General features: G+C 34.9%; 1 protein-coding gene across 22 annotated transcripts in view; it reads left to right on the forward strand.

Moving 5' to 3' along the window:
- Positions 1 to 22,680, forward strand: part of C2CD5 (C2 calcium dependent domain containing 5) — a 67,312-nt gene that overhangs the window by 22,191 nt on the left and 22,441 nt on the right. For 10 of the 22 annotated variants that reach the window (XM_055807897.1, XM_055807896.1, XM_055807898.1 and 7 more), the window contains 4 exons: positions 3,636 to 3,744; positions 17,748 to 17,862; positions 20,414 to 20,602; positions 22,254 to 22,445. In XM_055807897.1, the coding sequence (XP_055663872.1) occupies positions 3,636 to 3,744; positions 17,748 to 17,862; positions 20,414 to 20,602; positions 22,254 to 22,445 (605 nt within the window). The remainder of the gene's footprint in view (positions 1 to 3,635; positions 3,745 to 17,747; positions 17,863 to 20,413; positions 20,603 to 22,253; positions 22,446 to 22,680) is intronic. The other 12 variants (XM_055807904.1, XM_055807907.1, XM_055807910.1 and 9 more) reach the window with 3 other exon arrangements.

Raw genomic sequence — 22,680 nt, forward strand, 5'->3', positions numbered from 1 at the left:
TAAAATACACCAGCTGTGGAAAACTCATACATATGTTATATTTTACATTAGTATATTTTTAGCAATTCACAGGGTGCATGTTGATAGCAAGTGTAACTATAGCACAGTTATCTTTGTGTATATTTCTATCTATAAATGTATATGCTCTATTTCCGTCAGGGGGCAAATGTGAGCTTACTTTACACATAAAAATTGGCTTGCATTTTTGTAGAAATGGCCAAATGCTGCCCTTAATGGTATTTTGTGTCTCTGTTGGCTTCAACTTGGACAATTGCTGTTTATTCCTCCATGTCTGCATTCTGCAAGTGCTTGAGAGATCTTTTCTGCTGCCTTTTCAAAATGGAGATCTGTTGATCGCCATCTCTGAAGAGCACTGCTAGATAACTGTTGTGTTAGAGCGCAGTTCTCTGTGTGATTCTTTTGGCTGAAATGCTGACTTAAGCAACTTTAATTTCTTGTGACTTCTTGTTACTATCCAGCCCATCCCCTCAGGTCAGCTGAAGAAAAATTTTAAGGTTGTTTGGTCACCTTGTGAGATGGCACAGTAAATGTGTTTAGAATAAAAACAATTTAACCAGGAAATTAACAGTATTATCATGTGGACTAGTTCTCTACTCTGGTTCAGCCCTAAAAGCTCTATGAACATACCTGAGCATTACAAGCATTATCTGAGGGAGTGGTACGATGATGGCAACGAATGAATGGCTGGAAGAGAATATGAGAACTGGTTCAGCCGGCACTAACACCAGATGATATGTGTGTGTAGCCTTGTTCCATGTGCTTTTTCATTATTTTGTGTGTCTGTGTATGAAATGTATGAACAGAAGAATACTGGCAATACATGTATGTGTATACACAAACATTTTTAAAGTATTGTATTAAACAAATATTCATGAGGATTTTATTTAACCTTATCAAGCTTTCCTGAAATGCCAGCTATGAAATCTCTATGTAGTTGCAAGGATTAAAGCAGTAACAGTTCTTTCAGGGTCTTTGCAGTCAAGGGACTGTGAAATGTTGCAGTGAATTGGCATTGGTAAAATAATTAACCATCTTCAGTTGTAGCGTGGAAACTTTTAAGTTTCATCATGTCTCCTCACACACGGGAATACTCTGCTTGCATCACCTTGAGGTAGTTCTTTGCACATTGCAGTAATAGAGGAGATTTGTGATACGGAAGTACTGCATCTGGTTCTTACGGGATTTCTGTTTCCATGCAATAAGTATAGCTTTTGTATTTTTGAATTGAGGCTGGAAATTGTTTTTGAGTAACGTAATGCTAAAAACCCTAAAACCTATAAATGAGCTTAAAAAAAAGAAAAAAAAAAAGGGGTGGGGTGGGGAGAAAGCCATCTTACGAAGTGATGCAATTCCATCTGCATCAGAATGAATGAGACATTGTTAATGGAATTGGAGTATGTCAGAATGGTTCCATGAGTCAGTTACCCAGACTTGTCTGTGGCTGAAATTAACTGATAAGACATAGGTCTAATTTTAAGATGTATGATAATATAGGCTTGCAAGTATCGATATATTGGCAGAGATGAAACTATGTTAGTAGTTTGAAGTTTTATGCCTGGTTTGTAGGGTAGAGAATCAGGCAAACGAAGTCTGAATATGTTAGAATTACTTGCAACCTTATGAAAATGAACAGAAACAGAAGGTAATTTCTGAATCTCAATAGAGATTAAAAAGCATTGGATTTGTTTATGCTTGAGAGCATGGAGTATCACTCACTTTGGTCACTACGTACTGCCTTAGTACAATGTAAGGGTGAGTATATATATGTATGTATAAAATACAAATGTAGTTTAGGTTTAATGGAGTTTCATATAGGTGGCATATGCATACACTGATTTCTGTACTTCTGGGAAAGCAAATTATTTTTTAAGTCATTAATGTGGGATAACTGTATTCAAGGGACAGAGCAAGTATGTTACATATTGAGTGAGTGTAATGGATACAGGGACAAATACTACTAGTACACTTTTGACTCACTGAACAGTTGATATTACAGAGCCACAGTGAAAGAGGGTTCTAACAAAGTGCTGATGTACTGCATTTTTTCTATTTTTTGGCATGAAAAACTTACAGAAAAGTAGTTCAAACTGTGTTGTAGTCAGAGCTTTCTCAACCGTTCTGATAACCTGCAGTTAGAACCTTTCTGGAGCCCTCTCTAGAGATCCATCCGTGCTCCTGAAGACAGATTAGTTGAGCAGATTTGCAGAGTCCTATGGTGAAATGTTCCTGCTTTTGAAGGCACAGCTGTAGGTTTTGGTGTTTTTTGGGGTTGGTGGCTTCCCCCCCCCCCCGCCCCGCCCCCTTTCTGGTTGTTGATACTATGGTTGTTGATTTCAAAGTTTGCCTCTTAGACTCAAAATTAAGTCAAACAAAAATCCAGAAAACTTGAAGTTTGTAGGACCTTTTAGAAGTTCTAAGAGTTCTAACAACATGGGTGCTAAGAATTCTGAAATGTTAGTTTTTAATTTTGCATTGGGCTTTAGTTTAAGAGGACTTTTCATGCCATGTATTGCTGGAAGAGCCATGATCCTAATTTAATCTGCAGCATGTGCATTGTTTAGATAGAAGCTCAGTTGAACTGTACTGTTGCAAGTACTTCAATTACGTGAGAAAGGAATCTGTACTGTACTTTCATATATAATGACAGTGTTTATTTTTTCCATTTAACCAATCATCATGACTATACAAACCATGATTGCATGATTTTTCTTTTTCTTTGTTTGCCTCTATGCATTTAAAGTTGCTGAACATAAATCTTTTGCCTTTCCCCCATAAGTGTGCTATCAACATGTATATACATCCCATAGAATATAGAAAATAAAATCTTCTAATTTTTGGCTCACCTTCTTTGAATATGACTGGTTTATTTCATCATGTGTGTCATGAGAAATTACTATTATCACTTACTTTGCCTCTTGTATGAACTAAATTTTTGAGTAGTTTCTAATACTTATTAATTCTATATTTTAATTAGGAATTGGTAAAAAACGATCTATGCAAATGAATTGGAAGTGGATTTCCTTAGTTTAAGAACTTACAGTTGTATTTCAAAGACTTTATGCTAGAAGATGAATATTTACTTGTTAATGTAGAGCTTGTGATTCTAGCAGAGCAGTCAGTTAATATTTTCTAGGTATGTTCTCCTGTAATTAGATACTCATAATTCTTACAAGGCTACAGTTTGTTTTATCCTGTGCTTCAGGATCAGACTGCAGTCAATTGTAACACTAAGACCTAAAAAAAGGAGAAAAATGTTCCTTTATTTTGTATCAGCTAATGAATGTAGAATTATGTTGTTTAGCTGCCATCCTGAAAGTGGACCAATAGAGGCTTTGTTAACAGGAATATGTAAAGTTTTGATTATTTATTAAAATTGTGCTGAGATACAATTTATGGGGGAAAAGTATTCTTACACTGTATAATACCTCTGCTTTTATTATACTATGCATCTTTGGAGATGCATGGTTACGTAGTGCTTAGTAAGCCTGAAGAGCGTTTGGCCTAATGTAACTGCTTTGCCTGTATTTCAGGGAAATATCAATTCACTGCATGTTTATTGGCAATCAGCAGTGATTGGTAAGCAGTCATTTGATGTTTGTTTTTAATCATAACAGGAATTTCCGTTTTTTACCTTGACGACCTTTCCACCAGGCTTTCTTGTCCACGTTGGTGGTGTTGTCAGTGCACGGTCTGTGAAGCTCCTGGATCGCATTCACAATCCTGGTATGTTAACACAAGAACAACTTCCTTGCCCAAGTCCAGTCATAATGATTGCATACTTCAGATCTTTATAACTTTATAACATAGCAGTATTTGAATATACAAATCTGTTCTAACACTGTATAAACAACTCAATATTTTTCAGACAATCATTTAAACTTGAAAAATAATAATCATTCAGAGGGTGTGTTTTTAGTGAGAAACTTTTCAGCAAGTTAATGAAGTAACAAAAATACTCTGAAACCAGTATCTTTGCCCTAAATGTCTTTGAATTATTGAGGATTAAGTTATTTTTTTACCACTTTTTAATATTAAAACTTGATGCAAATTTTCAATTAAAACAAAAATAAGATGAAATGCTTGATCTTAACTGTGAATGTTTTTTAATTTTCAGCTCCTTGAAATCCTTAAGGACTAATGACTACAGTTTATCTCCATACATGTTTTTAACCTCTTTTGATAAAACCTTACAGCTTTGTTTCTGTTCTTAAAAACATATAATGAACAACACTTCAAGATTTTTACTTAATATTTACCTGGGAACCCCAGTACTGGAACATGTGTATTTTGCGTGTCCTAGTGCTGACATCAGAATTAAGTTACTTTTGACTCTGAAGACTGTGTTGTTACGTTCACTGAGACAAGCTGAGGAATACTCTGTAGAACGTTGGAGTTAACAATGCACTTGAAAATGCAGACAGAGGAGAGTAAAAAGTAGCACCTGTAGTGGTTTTGCATGCACTAGTCAGGAGTAATAAAACAAAGTTTGTGCAAAGGCCTCTTTAAAAGCAGTTAAAAAAATATCTTTTTTCCTTTTCTTTCTTCTTCCTGTGGTCGAAGGCAAGTAATTCTGTAATTGGGTAGATTGGTGCTGATCTAAAGATTCAGCAAACTGACAACACAAAATAAAATCAGAGACTTAATTTGAATGAAACCCCCCTACTTTAAGGGATTTCTTTACAGCACGTGAGTGCATAGTATTGTCTTTTTTTCCTATTTTTAGGATTTATTTACACAGTGGAGAGAAGATTAAGAAAAATGCCAAAATATAATTTATATGTGAGTCATCCCTTTCTTTGCCACAAAATTGTTTTATGCTTCTGTATTCTCAATAGATTCTGATACAGGTTACTTATGTGTGATAAATATAAGACAAAATGAAAAAAAATCAGTTTTGGTCAGAAGTTTTAAAAACTTAATTTCTTGCATTATACACTCCTTTATTTTTACAACTGACTGAAAGCAAGATAAGAAGAGAAGATAGAGATGCATCTTTGCACAACTAAGTGGCTCTTTGCAGTGTTTTTGTGGGACTTGAAGATTGCTCCTGACAAGTGAATGTAAGATGCATGATACTTTGAACTCAGTATATTGCAAAACAATGAAAACAAAAGAGGAAATGAAGGCACATGGCTATGGGAGGGAAGGTGAAGAAGCAGAAAAAAATTTTCTGATACAGTGATGATCATACTAAGCATTGGAGTCAAATCTGTAAAATATTAAAGGAAACCAATAAACTGGCAAACCAAAAACCAGGAGAATGTAGAAGAGGAAAGAACCTTTGAAGGTGGATTGAGAACTTACCAATAAGACAATAATTGCTATATACTGTACACTTTGATCACGCCTAGTACTAGATTGCTATAGCATGCTCCTTTTTTCCCTTTCTATTTCAGCCTCTTATTAACTCTGCTGTCTGTGTCTTTCCAGTTCCTGTGGAGTGGTGTTGTCAATTGTGTTCTTGTTGGTAGTTTTTTTTCACTATTCTGCTCCTATAACTGATCTACTAATTTGCTGTTTTGAACTCAGCCTTTGTCGGAATTATGGGTAACACAAGATCATACAAACTGCTAGACTGGAATAGTTTCAATTCAGGTATTTTACTAGTCATTCAGTACTACATATGCTGACAGAAATTATGGCAGCTCAGTGAAGTTCTTAGAAATGCTTTAGGATATTTAGGTTAATGCTTCAAATTTAAATCTGTTTAATCATCAAATGCCTACATGTCTTGTTTTAATGTTGTTAAAGGCTTTCTTTAAAATTGCAAAACATTGTTTTAGTATTAAAATAGTATTGCTAAGAATAATTTAATATCAATCTGGAAAGCTGAACGTTCAGATTATTATTTTGTAGTAGCTTTCAGCTCAGTGTCCATGAAGCAAGTAATTTAGGGAAAAAGAATGGATTCTTATTTCTACAGTTGGGATCATGTCAGCTGTGAATTAATTTTTTTTATTTTTTTTTGTTGTTGTTGATCGGTTTTATTTGGGGGGGCTGTTGGTTAGTTTTGTTGGTTTTGCATGAGCTTGCACTTTCTTCAAGGATGGCTGTACTTTTGTTAATTTGGGAAATTGATGAATGTGTTTGTTCTAAATAATAGGTACAGGCATTGTCCAAAAGAATGGAAAATAGACAGAGGACTGTCTGTTTAAAGAGAAGGGTACTGTGTAGTCTGGGATTTGTTGGTTCATAGGTCTTGTACTGTAAAAACGCAATCAGCTTGTAGGACTTACAGCATAATTATTTGAACTCTTTAATCACTTTAATGCCTAACTTAAAGAAAGCCCCAATTTTCTATTTTTTTTAATGCAGTTTTTAGGGATCAAAGTGTGTGACTTCTTTATACAGCTGCAGCGAGAGTGGGTGAGTTGATGATGCAGCCTACATAAAAGCCACTTAGAGTGCTGATCTGTTAAGGGGAGAAATAAAGACTTTCCCACCACCCCTTTTCCTCTGGAAATGTGGCATGCTTTGGAAGAAAGGCAGGTGTAACTTCTCTGCATACAATATCTAAGCCAAAGCCAGCAGACCTTGCCAAACTGATATTTTTAAAGCTGGTACAGTAAAAAGCTATAAAGCTGACCTCTCTTTCCTCCTTGGTACTTTACTGTTGCAGTGAAGCTCTGTGTCATGCTCTAAGCTTCAGTTTAAATGATTATATACATTTTTCGTTTTACAAATAGTTCAATGATAGGTAGAGCCTAAAACTATTAGCGTATTTTTGTATTCTTGTTCCTTGCTGCAGTAAGCGTCCTGTAATACTATAATTACAAAGTCTTCTGGTTTTGTTGGTTTTATTTGCTTGTTCTAAAGCAATAATATTTTAAATTTAATTTTACTTTCCATATCAAAATAATATTGTGAAATTCTCAGATCTGTTACTAGTATAGTATAGTCTGATAGTTAAAAAGGTGTCAAAATTTTTCATCTTGTGTGCTGCCTTAGAAAGTTTGAATTAATTGTTGCTTCTTTGAGATAGTAGAATGTTAACATGGAAGAATTTTATTAGAATTAATGATGTAAATGAGTTATGTGCAGACCTAAACATACATTGAGCTAGGCTAGCAAGTGATCCAGCAATGTAAACCTAAGAAGCTAAGGAGTAGTCATGACTTCATTTCTTGACAGAATATCCAAAAAATTAGCCTAAATTTTTTTAGAGATAACAAGGAAAAGAAGGTGCATATATACTTACATATACATATGCATTTTATACTCGGGGGCTTTGGTACTCAAATTTTGGAGTAGAGAGGTCTAAACCAAACAGTAATTTAAGAGTTAATACCGTGCTGAGAACTGTCTGTATTTCTGTTGCCTCGACATGTGTTGGCAGCTCTGTAGTAAGTCTTAATTAATCCTACTAGTTAGGGACTGAGCAGGTTATGCTCATATTCCTGGAGTGTATGTTTCGTAGATAAGTAGTTACATACGATGCGTGATGGATAGTAAAGTTACAGATTACATGCAAGCTAACTCTGTTTTAGGCTGGAATAATGAATATGTTGTGCAGATCTGTTGCCATTGAGAAAGCAAAGAAGTTTCCACCTCCCCATTCTAGACCTTTATTGCCAGCTGTCATTGTTGGCTAATACTTGGCCTGAAGGAAAACAAGGATTTATACAGCTTAAGGAAAACAATAATACATCTTTATATTACATTCATGTTAGCAAGAATATAACACAACCATAAGTAGGCTAAAATTATTTTCCTTTTTGAAAATGTTCAGACTTCATTTAAGTTTGCTAGTAACCTGTGTAGCAAAGAAGGATGTTTCTTTTTTTTGTCAGTGGAGGGAGAAGCTTGTTTAACTAAATGTGTAAGATACAACAGGACCATCTGATGGTGTTGAAAAGTCAGAGATTTGAAGATGTTTGAAAATCAAATGCAGACGTAAAGACTGTTTCATGAACAGAAGCTCCTTAAACATCTGGGATTTGCATGTAGTTCAATGGCAAAATTGTTTAAAAGTTTGTAAATGATTATCAAGATGAACCTGCAAAATAAAAGTAGAGAGACAAGCACAAGTGCATAGAAAAGAGGGCACGTAATACAGTGGAAGAAATACTGGTGTGTATTCTCTATATAATACATCGCTGAAAAAGGATGTTTAAGGTGTACTATAAATACAAAAATATGAAAGGAATCCTGGATCCAGAAGACTGGGTCTTTGTTAAAAGTTTCTCCCTGAAATTAAATAGAGAGAGGAGAGGTTCCTTAGGGAGTCCAGGGAACTTGTTGAATAGAGACTGCTTTTGCATATGACTGTTCCATAGCACTAATGTATACAGTGTTGTCACATAATTACTTCATTAAACCCCTCATTCAGGGAGCTGCTTCAGCAGTGATTCTTCAGCTCCAGCAGTCAGAAACATGGAAGGAGAAAAGATTGTTTTAAAATTCCTAAGGATCTCCTAGGCTCCCTGTGTGATATCTGGTCTTGCTGTTGGAGTGTGAAATTCTCCAGAACTCTAGTTTTGTATGTGAGGAAATGCAAGAGGAAAGCTTGAATATGTTTTGGTTCTGTAACTTGAATGCTTTTCTTTCACAAAAATACATACAGTGAATGTGTAGATTACATTTTGTACTGCTGTCTGGGCTGTAAATGTGGTGTACTTGTAAGAACACAGTAGAAAATGTCAAAATGGTTTTGTTGATGTCTGATGTGGCTATCATTCAGAAATAGTAGAAAACCAACATTTTAAGCTTGACCTCTCCCCTGTTCTTGGAGAATTTCTGGGTTGATGACTTGTACATCAGTGTGTATTGATAGATAATAGGAGGTTGAGGCACTCATCAGAGCCTTTTCTGAACAGAGGGCTGTGGTGTTTTTCAGTAATATTTTGCTCTACTTTTCTGCAACCTTTCCAGAGGAGTGAATATTCCCAAATGGTTTTTATGATGTGAATGGTGTTTGAATATTCTTTTTGTGAAACAGATGCACCCTTATATTAATGAACTAATTTTCTTTGGGACTGTGCATTATTTTTCTTGTGGAGAGTTCTGAGTAGATATTTATGTAACTGAACAAAGGGTGGTCACTGTCAGTGAGTATAGAATAGCATTCTTGTGTTCTGTTAGAGATTCATAAATTAATAAACTTGCCATTTAAAATATTCGGTTTAAAATTCTTTGCCTAATAGTAAGTAATGCTATTTAATCTGTTCATATTGATTTAAAAGTCTCCCTGAAATCTGGCTAATAGTGTGAAAGCCATCATAGATTTTTCACTGCACAAATGCGGCAATAAAACTGTTGCTTATTGCACTACAGTTTTTGTTTTGAATTGATAGTACATAAGAGAGAAAACCTTGGTCTTGTGGAAAATCATTCTTATTTTTCTTGCACATTACTCTTCCTCATTTCAAAATAGGGGGCTTGACTAAATTTCTTGATACAATTTCTTTCATGGATTACAATGAGATTTTTCAGCCTTAAGATGTGTCACTGTGATTGCAAAGGTACACTTGTAGAATGTTTTGCCTAGCTCAAAATACATTGTTAGAAGAAAACTAGAATGATTCTAGTTGAATGGACACCTTCCTAACTACTATGTAATAACAGGTAAACATGTCCTTGTAAAATGTCTGTGGACAGTTTTGTAGGAAAATGGCAGATAATACAAGTTCTAACTGACTGTAACAGGATTGTAGAAATAACTCTGGTAAATATTAATGGATAAGATCATTATCTGAGCTGAATTAGGCACAGGAATCTTCCTTCCTTAATATGTCGTACTTATAAAGAAATACCATAGGGGTTTTTGATTGGTTGTTGTTTTTTGGGGGGGTTTTTGGTTTCTTTTTTTTTCTGGTTCATTTTGTGCTTTGGATTCTGTTAGCCAGTGCAATTTGTCTTTGACCTTTTGCAATAATATTTTCAGGTTTTTGTAAGTTTTGACTTTTTGGTCTCTCTTAAATTGACCTCTCATTGAGGTCCTGAACTCACTCCAAAAGGCGCTGTAGAGAGGCTCCTTGGATCCAGAAGATTAGAGAGGCTTCTCTGGCTAGTTTGTCTTAAAACAAACTGTATTGAGTGCACAGAAATAGTGAATGCAGAAGTTCTGTGAATGTTACAAATAAAAGCCTGAGGAGTGTAAACAATGAATAGGAGATACGGAGGCAGTATCATTTCATGCCAAATAATGCCATCCCATTTCTTCAGCTGTGCAGGGAGGTAGATACTCTGCATGGTAGTCAGAAAGAAAGTGGCAGTCATGTTTTTGAACATCTGTGTTTGTTGAGAGATTAATTTTTTTGTGTTTAAAAATCTGTATGTTTCTTTCAAGAGCTATGTTAGATAAATTAGTATTATTGTTGCTTGGTTTAAGGTTCCAGCTAGTTTGGCTTGTTTAAAGCTTTAAATCGTACTTGTAGTTAATTTTGTGATGCTAGTTATAAAATAGATAGGACAGGTTTTAAACCACATTTTGTTACAGCATAGCGTCTCCAGCTTTGGGTAATAGCTGCTTGAGGATTGCTCAAGTTTTAAAATAAGTTATATTTATTGTGCCAAGATAACAAAGCAAGAGAGAGATAGGAGGTAGAATAAGTAGCTTATTTATTACCTAGCAGCTCTTCAAAGTGGCAGACCTTGCCCTTGTTATCGTAATAGGATCAATTAAAAGATTCCTAGATCTTTTGTTAGTATCCCACACTCTACTGATTAGAAGAACCTTATGCACAGCCATGAGGACTTCGCCATTATAGGATGAATGACTGATTGAAATAGTAACTAAAAGCTGGAGTGACAAAGCTAATGTTCAGGCCTGGTACACTTATTTTCCAGAGACAAATTAACTTCTGATATTGTAACATTTTGTTGTGTCTGGGCATAACAATTTTAAGGAAGTAAGTTGAATTTTAAACCTTTATTTTCAAGTGTTATCTTAATAGTTTAATTTTTAATTATGTACATTAAACACTGAGCATCTTTTTGGTCTTCAAATGCTTAATGTTTTATTTTAGTTTTTTAAAATTTGAATGTGTATCACCTGTTTGTTTCCTTTAGCTATAAATTAAATTATTACTGAAGTTTTGGTATGATTGCAGTTGTGGTGGTGTTTTTGTTTGTTTTTTTTTTTAAGATGGTACTTTTTTGTAGCTTCTGCTGTTTCATCAGACCTTCATCTACAATTAAAAGCAAAAGTTTTAGGGTTATTATTACTGCTGTGTAGTTAATGCTTGGTGGTATTTGTAGATCTTGTTAAACCAGTTTATGGAAAACTATTGCCTCAAAGATTAATTCTAATATTTAGAAAAGGTTACATTATACTGTAGTCTGTCCAAGTGATTCTTGCATGTTTATTCCTAAGATCAGTTACATCTATAATTTGCAATGTGTGATTGATAGACAAAGTGTAGAACAGTGGAGGTTTACTTTTTTTCGATTTGAAAATCCAAGTCATTGCTATTTTTTATTATTATTTTTATTTTTAATCTGAGACATTCTGTTTAGATTTACAAAGCTGAATTGGTTTAGGTCACAGATAAGTTACTGTATAGAGACTGTGTAAAATACTCTAGTTTAGTGATGTCAGTCATAAGGCTTAGGTATCTGAGCATTTAAACTGTTCCAAGCAACGTTTACTTGAGATGGTGAGCCAGTGTAGTGAGACATCTCAAGACTTGCTCTCAGGGATATGGAGAATATACAGTTGTTCAAGAATATATGGCTGAGAGAGTTACCTGATGGGAAGTTAAGGTAGGATTCCAAAAGCCAAACTTTGAAGTAGGATTTTTATAATTCACTTTTAGGGATGAGATAGGCAAAAACATCCCCTGATCCACTTTAAAATTCCTTAATGGAAATATAATTCCATATGTTTCTGTCTAAATCACAAATACATTCACTCATATCAGGGATATAGAAGCTATGGAGATTCTGTTAATTTTGTTTCATATGTAAAGTAACTTCTTTTTTTTCCTTTTGTAAGAAAAAACTGTTTTCTCTAGCCTCCTAGCAACGATGTAGTTTTTTGGGTTTTTTTTTTCATGGAATTCAGAATATAAGAAAAGAATTCATGAGTTTTGATGGGAATGTTACTTAGAGGAACACTTTGCTACTCTTCCATCTTGGGGTATAGGCATTAAAGCACGAAAAGGAATGGTGCTGCTTTTCTGTACGATTTATACTATGTGCTCTTGCAGTCTTCTGGTGGTCATGTAGTGATTTGGTTTTGTGTTCAGTCAGCCAGCTGAAATACCCCATCCTGTAAATGTGTGAAGGCTGGATGCATTTTTAATCCTAAATGTTTTAAAAACAAGTTTCTTCAATAATTGAAGAATTTCTTCAACGTCCAAATTTAAACCTGCTTTTTTTCTATTTAGAAGTTTGGGCTTGAGAAGTGAGATACGCGCTCTCTGACCTCATCTGGCAGAAAAGTAGTAATGCAGTATTGTTATCCAAGCTAGATGTTTTGTCTGTACTTTTGCAGGAGTAAGTGTACCTGTTCTCTTTGGTGGTGTGGTTGCACTGTTTTCTGCTGTTTTAGTGTATCTTAGTTTTCATTTGATAAATCCCAGTAACCTACTTCCTTCACTTCCTGTATCATAAGCAAAGTTTTCATTTTCACATCTTCTAGTCTTGAAGATGAATATAGGGAGTAATTTTTAAAAAAAGGATGGAGTGGCTTTGAAAACATTTTGAAAGTTTTAAGTTAGTCTGTTATAGGTTTAGTTATTTACTACCCAAGTTATGGGTTTAAACTTTACAGACAAGAGGATTTGGCTTTTGTACACTTAGATATTTGTTAAATATTTTAGAAAGATGATAGGAATCACCTATGGATAACCACAGAGGATTAAATTAAACTTCAAGGACCAGGGAAGGGTGCTTATAAACCAAACAAAGGTGTCTTTTACAAAAAAACCCTCAAACCTACAAAACCAAATCCCACAGTTTTTTCTGTGTAAGCTGATTAATATGTTTTAATGAAGAAGATACAAGAATAAGGGGATAAGGAAGATGTGGGTGATGGCTTTGCCTAGTGAAAGACTCAAAGATTAAATTTGAAAGTGTGTTACTGGTGTCTCTGTAGCCCTTTTTGAGACAACAGAACAATTGAGTCATTTGCAGATTTTGAACACTTTCATAGTACGATTGTCCTCGTTTCAGAACGTTATGTTATAAATGTAAATATTTATTAAATTGTACAATATTGAAATAGGTTGAAATGAATCATACAGTTCCTGCTTCAGGGTAATTGTCTCAAGATGTCTAGGGATACAGCTTTTATACAGTGACACTTGAGGATGATATGTGTAATCAAGAGACCATTCTTAATTTTTCTTCAGTTTTTAAAAATCTGTATGGACCTAGCATAATGCAGATTCTGGCTAAATCTTGAAAGGCCCTGAACAAGTGGACCTCTAGCAAATAACTTCGGAAAAGTGTTGCTTCTTATGAATGAGAAAGTATTGGTAGTATCTAGCATTATCTCCAGGTAAAAGACTTGGACAGGGTGTTTTCCTGTTGACATTACAGCCTCATAGAAGTCAACCTCATATTTTGAAGGGAAGAGATAGGTGCCTTGGTGGTGGATAGAATAGACTCAAAGAAAATTTCGGGCACAAATGAAATACACTGCTGTGTGTATCATCTAAAGCTGTTTAGTAAAATGAGTTTGGAAAGTTTCAGTTGGAGGAGGTTTAAGTTGGCACGATTTTTATAGAGTGCTGTACTGCTGACAACATTGTTTCTCAGGTCTTCAACTCCAGAAACAGTGTGCTTTGCTTCCACTTTGTTATAAATATCATGCCAATTTTGAAACATTAATAAAAGTAGGTTTAATATTCAGTCTTTGGTTTTCAATAAAGGGTGCATAATAGCAGTGTAATTTTTGAAACTTTTTTCCCTAAAGCTGTAGATAAACCTTGCTATAAACTACTCAGTAGATTTGCTAGAAAAGCTTGTGATTGAGTGCTATGTATGCTTGCCTTTTTGCTTCCACCTAGAATCCAGGGCCATTACTTTCTGTAACCATTTCAGTGAGCTGCCATAGTTTTCAGTCTGTACTGTCACCTGATCCAAGCATGCGCCAAAATACCCACCGTTTCTGGCTACTGTCTGCTGAATCTGCTTCGCAAACCCTAAGTTCTTAAGCTTTTGCCTTAGCAAAAAACAACAGACACTCTTACAGGGTGTACTGGACACATGCCATCCTGCTTCCCTAACTCCTCTAATTGTTTATGTAAATCCTTAGCTTTACTAAACCTGTAAATGCTACAATGGCATCCCCATGTGAAATTGTGTGGCTCATGTGTCAAAAAAGGCTGCTTGTGAAAATATTTGTCAGAAGAATATGAATGCTACACATTGCACTGCATTCAGTGTTTTGTATCAATTTATTATTGCAATGTCATGGTGTTTGATTTTAATTGTAGACAATCATTTTGTGTTTTAATATGCAAAGGTAAGTTCATGTAAACTGTAAATGTACATTATTTATATATAAACATACTGATTCATATTTTTGGCCTCTTTCTGGAAGAAATAAATACTCGATGAAATGTCTTAAGCAGAGGACCCTGTCTTCTTTACAAACACTTGTTTATGCATTACTCCTATAGAAATTTTTGAACCTGTGCAATAAGGATTTGTTGGACTGAAGATGATTGCTGGAAATTTGTTCTTACCTCTGAAAGACTGAAAATGATCCATTATATTACTGTAGTTAATAGTTTTGTTAATTCTGCTGTTGAACAGATTCTCAGAGTAAAGGGTTAAATGTTGCTTTAGCACGACATAGTGTTGAGCAAGCTCACACCAATATGTGTTTTCCTTTATGATAAGGCGTTGTTGTAGATAGGTGAGAAGATTATGTTTACTCTCTTAGGAACTTGTTCCTAAATTTTAATTTAGACTATAAATTTTTGTAGAGGAAAGTTACATGCTTGCAGAGAGTTTGGGACCCGTCACTATTTCTACCTTTTCTGTTCCCCTTAAGTGTATCTGTTCCCTTTCAGCATTTCATTCTGTTTCAGTTTTTACTGTGGCAACATACCTTTTCAGTGTGATAGTCTTTATTCACAGATGTCTATTCACAGCACTTTCCCTGTTCATCCCCAGTCATTTCACCTGTTGCTCACTTTCAACTCCTTTGTCATGACTTCATGTTTTCTTGCACTTTTTTGTCATAGAAAAGTCACAAGTAGGAGTAATTTTTTGCCAGATGGTACCTAAAGCTGTGAAGAGAAGAATGATGATTTAGTAAAGCTGGCTTTTTTGGGGCTTTGTTTCTGTCCAGAAAAAGGTTACTTCTCCTTTGTAGGTGTTTTTCTGCAAAGTACAGAAATTTGCGTGGCTGTTCAATCTTTATAAGCAGCTGCCTGTGATCAAGTCTAATTGAGCAAGAATTGTTCTACATAGTTAGTGAACCACTTTTCCTACTTAGACTTTTCTGTTATAAAGAGAAACACACATTGATAAGCAGTATTCGTGTCCATGGTTGGCTGGGGAAGGAGGAATTACTCCCAAGACCCATGTCCATTCCACCATAAAGAGTTAGTGATAACATTTACAGAATGTGTGTGTGGTCTCACATCTCCCATGCAGCTCTCCCGTTTTGACAAATAAAGCCTTTGCCTTGAAATGGATGTCCAGAGTTGCTCTGTGCACCTACCACTACTGCCATTAAGTGGTGGCAGCAGTTGCAGCCTGTTGTTCAGACGGGTGTGAGCACAAGAGAGACGACATTTCGCTTCCCACTTTCCTTTGTGTACCACAAATGGTTCTCGTAGCTGAGCTTGGCAGCTCCAACCCTACAATGGGATGGGTTATTCCTGCATGGTTCTCAGCTTTTGAAAGCTGCAAAGTGCAAGACTTGCTAGCAGGTACTTCAGCCACCTGAGTCAGGATTACTGTGTATCATCTCGAGCATTTGATTTTCTGTCAGTGAAAGTGTTTAAACACTGTTTTCATGTTTAGAAACAGTGAAGTGCAGTGCCTCAAGCTTCTGCTGGTAGTTGCACTGAAGCCTGCTGAAGGTGAACTCGGATGTAAATAGACATGATTGAAACAGTTCAAAAAAATCCTTAGTCTGTTATGTGTCTTAATGTGTATATTTTTGTCTTGAATGCAGAGAACCTTCCTAAGAACTATCAATGTAGGTTTTGGTGGGGTTTTTTGTTTGTTTTTGTTTTTGTTTTCCCTGTTCATTGTTCATATTTTAAAGCAAAGGTTAGATAAACCTCAGTCTGGACACCCAAGGCTGCTGTTAATACAGTGCTATGAGTTACACAAGCATTAACCTCTAAAGTTAGGTATAGCTGAATATACATTCCACTATGCTTATTTTTTAAAAATTAGAAAATTGTCATCAGTTTATTTTGGAAAGCTGAAAGCCCAGTTCTAAATGAAAAGTTGAGGTAAATTCAGGAATGAATACCTCTTGCTGTACAATATTTTTGTTTCAGTAAAGTTCAAAATATGTGTATATCTGCATCTTTCATTTTTGTTTGTCATGTTGTCAGAGAACCTAGTGTATGATATAGGGTATCATACACTATATTTATAAAGATTCTTGATAGTACAAAATTGGTTCCCAATGAATCTCAGGTTTTGACATCGATATTTTAAGTTATGATTCAGCAAGGGGATCTCAATGGCTAGAAGTTTGTATCTGTGCAAAGTCCAGTTGATTTCAGGGAAATTGTGTAAGAATCTATCTACTCAGAACCTTTCGTAGCATTTGAGTGCCTATTGTTTGTTGTTGTTTTCCCCCTTATTTTATGTATCAATGATTGACATAGTTTTCAACTAAGTTCATTGTTTCAGGTAAGCTATTTTGAAAGAAGAAACAGTTGAGAAACTAGTTCTAAATGACAGTACCCGACTTGATATGTAAAAAGCTTGTGAGACAAGAACTTTAGTTCTGGGAAACTAATTGCTTAACAGTTAAAATTAATAGATTGCATAAACTTATTCTAGTAGCCCTCTTTTGCATTTTTAATGTAGTATTCAAGTAGAGCAGGCAGGATACATTTTAACATATAACCTCAAAGATAATAAAGGTAATTGGAATCTGTTGGAGGAGAGGGGAATAAAAAGGGTGTGGTTGTCAAGATTCTGAAGCAAAAAAGCATTGGCAAATGCATAGTCAACATACATCTTGTACTTCTTAATGTTGTTAACGTAGCAGCAAGTTTGAAATACCTATTGCTTTTCCAAGTTAGAAGTGCTGAAATAAGGACCACAGAGCCATGTGTTGGATTAGCGATACGGTCTTGAACAAATATTTTTAAAACCTGGTTAACAGAGAGAACTGCTGGCAGCTGAAAAAACTATTGAGGTTATTTCAAAGATGTCAAGTGTATACTGAAGTAAATACTTTATTGCTAAAAATACTGTTTCATTACTACTACTATTAGTTTTTCATTATTACCGAGTATCTGTGATGCTTTGTTGCAAGTTACATGCTGCTCTTGTGCTGTTGGAAACTGACAGTATGGGTAGAGATTGGAACAGTATCTACAGTATTTTGGTCTTATCTGTCATACAGACAACAAGAAGAATGCAGTAGTTTATCAGAACCTGTTCACATGGGTGATAAACAAGAAAATTAATGAAAAAGCTAGTGTTTGCTTGAAGTACAATAGCTAGGAAATAAAATTGTCCAGATACAGCAAAACTCTTGAATATGAAAAATTTGACTTTTCAGATTAATTGCATGAAGCTTATGTTGACGTAGTGCAGAATAGTGAACTGATTTATACTTTGTCTTTCAGATGAACCAGAGACACGAGATGCATGGTGGGCAGAAATCCGACAAGAAATAAAATCCCATGCCAAGGCATTGGGTTGTCATGCTGTAGTGGGCTACAGTGAATCAACTAGCATTTGGTAAATCATGATGATGATTTGATTTTTAAAATGCCACAGAAAATATATTGAATCTTCAGTGGATTAAAAATGATAAATTGTTTCAGCACAGTTGTTGGTACTGTGTAACCTAACTACTTTGGAGAGTTTGTTAAAGTAACTTTCTGAGATTTCAGTATTGTGGTGGGGTTTTTTTTGTTATGTGTTTTTGTTTGAGTTTTTACTGGGTTTTAAGTTTGTTCTAATGAATATTACAATTTTTATTTTTTAAAAATAATTAAATCCTACATGTTTACTTTTTTATTAACAATATTGATTTATCTATTAAGTTTTCTAAAACTAATCTATCTAAATAGTTAAGACTGTTCCTAAAAGTATATGTATTATATTTTCGTTATTGGGTAACGACTGGCAGACCAGTACTAAAACGGTAAACTTCAAACTGAAGGCACAAGTTCTTTACTAGGGCTGTATTAATTGCAAGTTAAAGGAGAATACGCTGCTTGATAGATGCAGAATAAGTGTAAACGTTCTGTATGTCTTTTTGGAAAATGCATGTAATTATTTTTATCTTTGAGTACTGCAGTAGTGTTTAACATACTAAACTGGTGAGTCTTTGTGAGGGTGAATTCCCTAGCCCTGCCTCTCATTCGGGCCAAAACTCAAGTGTCTTACTGTATTCCCTTTGTCTAATAAAATTCCAATCTTCTGTGTTTTGGTAGCTTAATAACAAACTTTGTGAGAGGCTTGGAGATTGGGAAAAGTTAATTTGGGATTCATCCGGTTACTTGTCCTTCTCTCTGGCCCAGGAAAGGTTGTGTCTCTTTTTAGCTCAGGAAAGTAATCCATGAAGAGGTCCTCCTGGGGCCAGGTGTGTCTGTCTGGTATCAAACAGAAAAGTACTCTGGCTCACTAGTTGTTTCAAATCGCTTTAGGAAATTAACTGAAGCAAACTCAGACATCTGAATTTATTTTCTGTCAAGTTGATTTTGCCTAAATACCTCAAAGGAAAAGCACTGAAAACTTGCTTATTTTAAAGAGAGAAGTTGGGATGTTTCATTTTACTTTGCAATTGATAAGTTGAAGAAAGAAATACAGTTACACAGTGTTTTCATGAGTGTACACCATCTGTTGGTAAAGTAGCAAGGTAACCAGGAATTAACCAGTCTTGAAAGCCACAGCATTGATTGTTTCACATCTGTTGCTGCTTCATATTTATTGCTTCACTGCAGGTAAAAATAAACACCCCAAAAAACAATCAAACCGAAAAACCATAACACCGAATATATTGACTCTTTTACAAAACTTGAAAACAATTTTTGGGTCGACTGCTTGTGCTAGTAGAGTAGGAAAATGGGAGAATTTACAGACAAGACATGTTTTGTATTCCTTGTGCTGTCTTGTCTGGTTGTGTCCTGTCTTGCTTGGTGTATTAAAGACCGTATTTATCAGAATTGCATCGTGCAAGTTTCCAGCACTGAGGGATGAACTTGCACTAAAAATGGAAGATTTATTTGTTTGGCTGTCAGTTCTTGTAAAAAGCATGAATATTCAGTGTTCTCTTTTCTACTTTAACAATGGGGAAAGAATGTACAGAGTATAGATAGGCAGTCAGTTATTGGGTTATTTCACATGTTCATTTTTCTTAAAGGAATTTAATGCGATAATATTGATCATTGAAAAAACAGTTTATTAGAGTTCCATCCTTACTTGCCAGTTCAGTTTTATTCCATGCTTAAAGAACAAGGCTCTTATCTGTGAGTACTGGTTTGCCAGACATGTTATATATGAAAAAATATTTTGGGAAGAGAAACAACAAATAAAAAAGGCACATGTATCATTCTAGAAAATGTGGGAAAGGTTTTCTCCATATTTTTTCCAGTATAGTATTTTAAGTACTGAATGTTAGATATTTGTTTCATATTTAACAATTTCAAAAATACTGAAAGCTCTGTGGTCACAGCTTGTACTTCTGAGAGCTTTACCTCTGCTAAATCATGAGTATGGTCAGTTACCTTACATGCTATATGTACTACCATTGTAGTTGTTCATAGTAAAATTTTACTGTTTTGCTACTCTTTATCGTCCAAGAAGCACCCTTGTCAGTGTTGTGTTGTAACTTCATTTTGAAAGTGAATGTTCATAAGATGATGAGGCTGTCCACTTCACTTTTACTTTGGTAAACAATTATGCCTTGGTTTTGTTTTTGTTTTTTAAAAAATGTTTCTTTACTTGTTGGTTGGCTGGATTTCTTTGCATTATTAACCATAGTATTGAAAACCATACTTAAACCTGATTAGCCTTTGTGATGTTGTAGCATATTATTTATAACACAGGGCAAAGCTTTTTAGTCTTTTGTTCGATTCTTCTGCATCTCTTACTTCCACAATGGTTTTAAATACCAAAGAGGATTGTTTATGAGATTTAATGACGGAAATTGCACAAATGCATAAAATTAGTAGTTTATTGGGTTCATTGTGACTTTTGTACCAGCCTTTTAATCTAATAGTTTTAAATAAAAGTAGCACTAAGTAGTAGGAATTCACTTTGTTGTAATTCTTTTCTCTTATAGTGAAGAGGTCTGTATTTTGTCCGCGTCTGGCACAGCAGCTGTACTGAACCCTAGGTTTCTTCAGGATGGCACCGTGGAAGGCTGTTTGGAACAAAGGTTGTCATGGCAGCCTGGCTTCTTTTCCATAGGGTCAGAGAAGGGAGAGGTTGATTTTTTTCCTCAGAGCCAAGATAGTTCTTCTCTATTAGGGTAGGTTACAGTGTTACAGTGCAGGATGCGGGACCAACCACTTTACTGCTTTTCACTAACAACAACAACAACAGAAGTAATGGAACTCTGCACCAAATTAGATATTCTGTTTTTATTTCTAACAGTCTGAATAAGGTAACACATTTGACTACTAACCACAGACCATAACACAGTTTTTTTCTTTACTGGTCTTCAGGTATTTTCCTCAACTTTGTATCACACTATAAAAAATGACAGATGTATGATAAATTACATAAGCCAAAACCTGCTGCGGCTGTAATGTGTGTATATATGCTCTAGGTATACTAGTTAAGAGCTGTATGGGAGATAAAATAGCTTGAATGCAAAACAAAGATGGTGCCAGATTTTTACAACGCATATATGTTTCATTTCAAGTTTATGAACAAAATCATGAAATGAATTTGAATGAAAATGAACAAAATCATGAAACTGAAGGAGAAACAGGAAGTTTCCCTTTGTTACTGCTCTTGCAGATAGAATTTGAAGAATGGGTGTTGACAAACAGTTATTTTGGGGGAAAAATAATTAAATTAACTAATACATATTAGTAAGAGTATTTATTATACCTTAGCACTTGCATTACTTTTTCCACAATAACCCTGCCCATGTAGTATTATGTATTACTCTTTTTACTTTGTTAGCAGGAGGCCATTATCTTCTTGTATAGATAAACTTGAGAACTGTAGCCAGGAAAAAAAAAAATCTGTATTGACTATATGATGGAGAGAAATGTCTTGTGTTTATAATACAAAGAAAATTACGTTTTTATCAAAATACGAATTCTGGGACTACTTAAGAGTCTTGGCATAAATTAGAAATGCCAAAGGAAGGTGAAACAACTAAATGGACAAAGCCCATGTTTGAGACAAAATACATTTGCTATATATAGCCTATGATAACTGATGTTCCAAATCTGTTGAATTTGTTTAAGTGTCTCTCAGAAATTCACTGAACAGAATTGTTTATATGAAACAGCATAAATTTGCAGTGATGCAGTTAGCCTATGCTTTCCTTGTTAGTATTTTATAGTGGTCATTCCTGGATATCTATTATGGGGGAGTGGGACTAAGTGTTTGAAGTGAATAACAAGTTTTACCTAATACCTTATCTTAGGAAATAATCTTGCTCTTCTTCTTACAATGTTAACATAAATTATGCTGCTTCTCAGTAGGATGGTTGGTTTGTTGTTTATGTTCTCATTAGGTTTGTGTAGGTTTTTGGACACAATCCATGTAAAAGAGACTTTCCATTGTATTTGGTACAGTAAATTCTCTGTACAACTGTTGTACCATGGACTGCATTTAAAAGTCATAGTGCCTGAAAACAGCTTAGTAATGTTTTAGTTTTATATAAATCATTGGTCATTGTATGTACTTTTTCTTCTTGATCCCTGCATAACAAGTTTCAATGCAAGTTTTATTTATAGCATTTTAGCTAGTAGTGTGCAGCCTAATTTTATTCTTCTAATTCATAAAATGCAATACTTGTCATATTGGTGTAATGGAGCAGAGTATAGCTGCAGTGTATGATTTAAGTAGATACCTGTAGGTTTTAATACACATGTGCACGTATTGATTATTGTTAATAAGATGCAGATGTTTTAAGTATGTTCTCCATAATGTATTTTTAGGATTGAAGAAGCTTCGCCACCAGGTTGTGGATTTTGCCATATACCATATGATGAATTGAACATGCCGTTCCCTGCTCACCTCACTTACTGTTACAACTGCAGGAAGCAAAAAGTTCCTGATGTCCTTTTCACCACAATTGATCTTCCTGTAGAGGCAATAGTTATTGGGAAGGGATGTCTTATTCAAGCCAGGTATCTATCAAAATACTTTCTTAGTAACGTTTTGGATATCTTTGAAAGAATTCCTGTTGCTAAAAATGTATTATGTCATTAAACCTTAAATTTTTACGTTGAATTGATAGGAATTAATGAGAGTATGTAGGATACAGGAGGATGAAGACAACCTTCTCCCCCTGTGTTACATGTCTGTTGATGGTTGATGGATATCTGGTGACTTATCCGTGTTGATGGAAGTCACTTCTCACCT

The sequence above is a fragment of the Falco peregrinus genome, chromosome 6, assembly GCF_023634155.1.
Source record: "Falco peregrinus isolate bFalPer1 chromosome 6, bFalPer1.pri, whole genome shotgun sequence".
Classification (NCBI taxonomy): domain Eukaryota; kingdom Metazoa; phylum Chordata; class Aves; order Falconiformes; family Falconidae; genus Falco; species Falco peregrinus.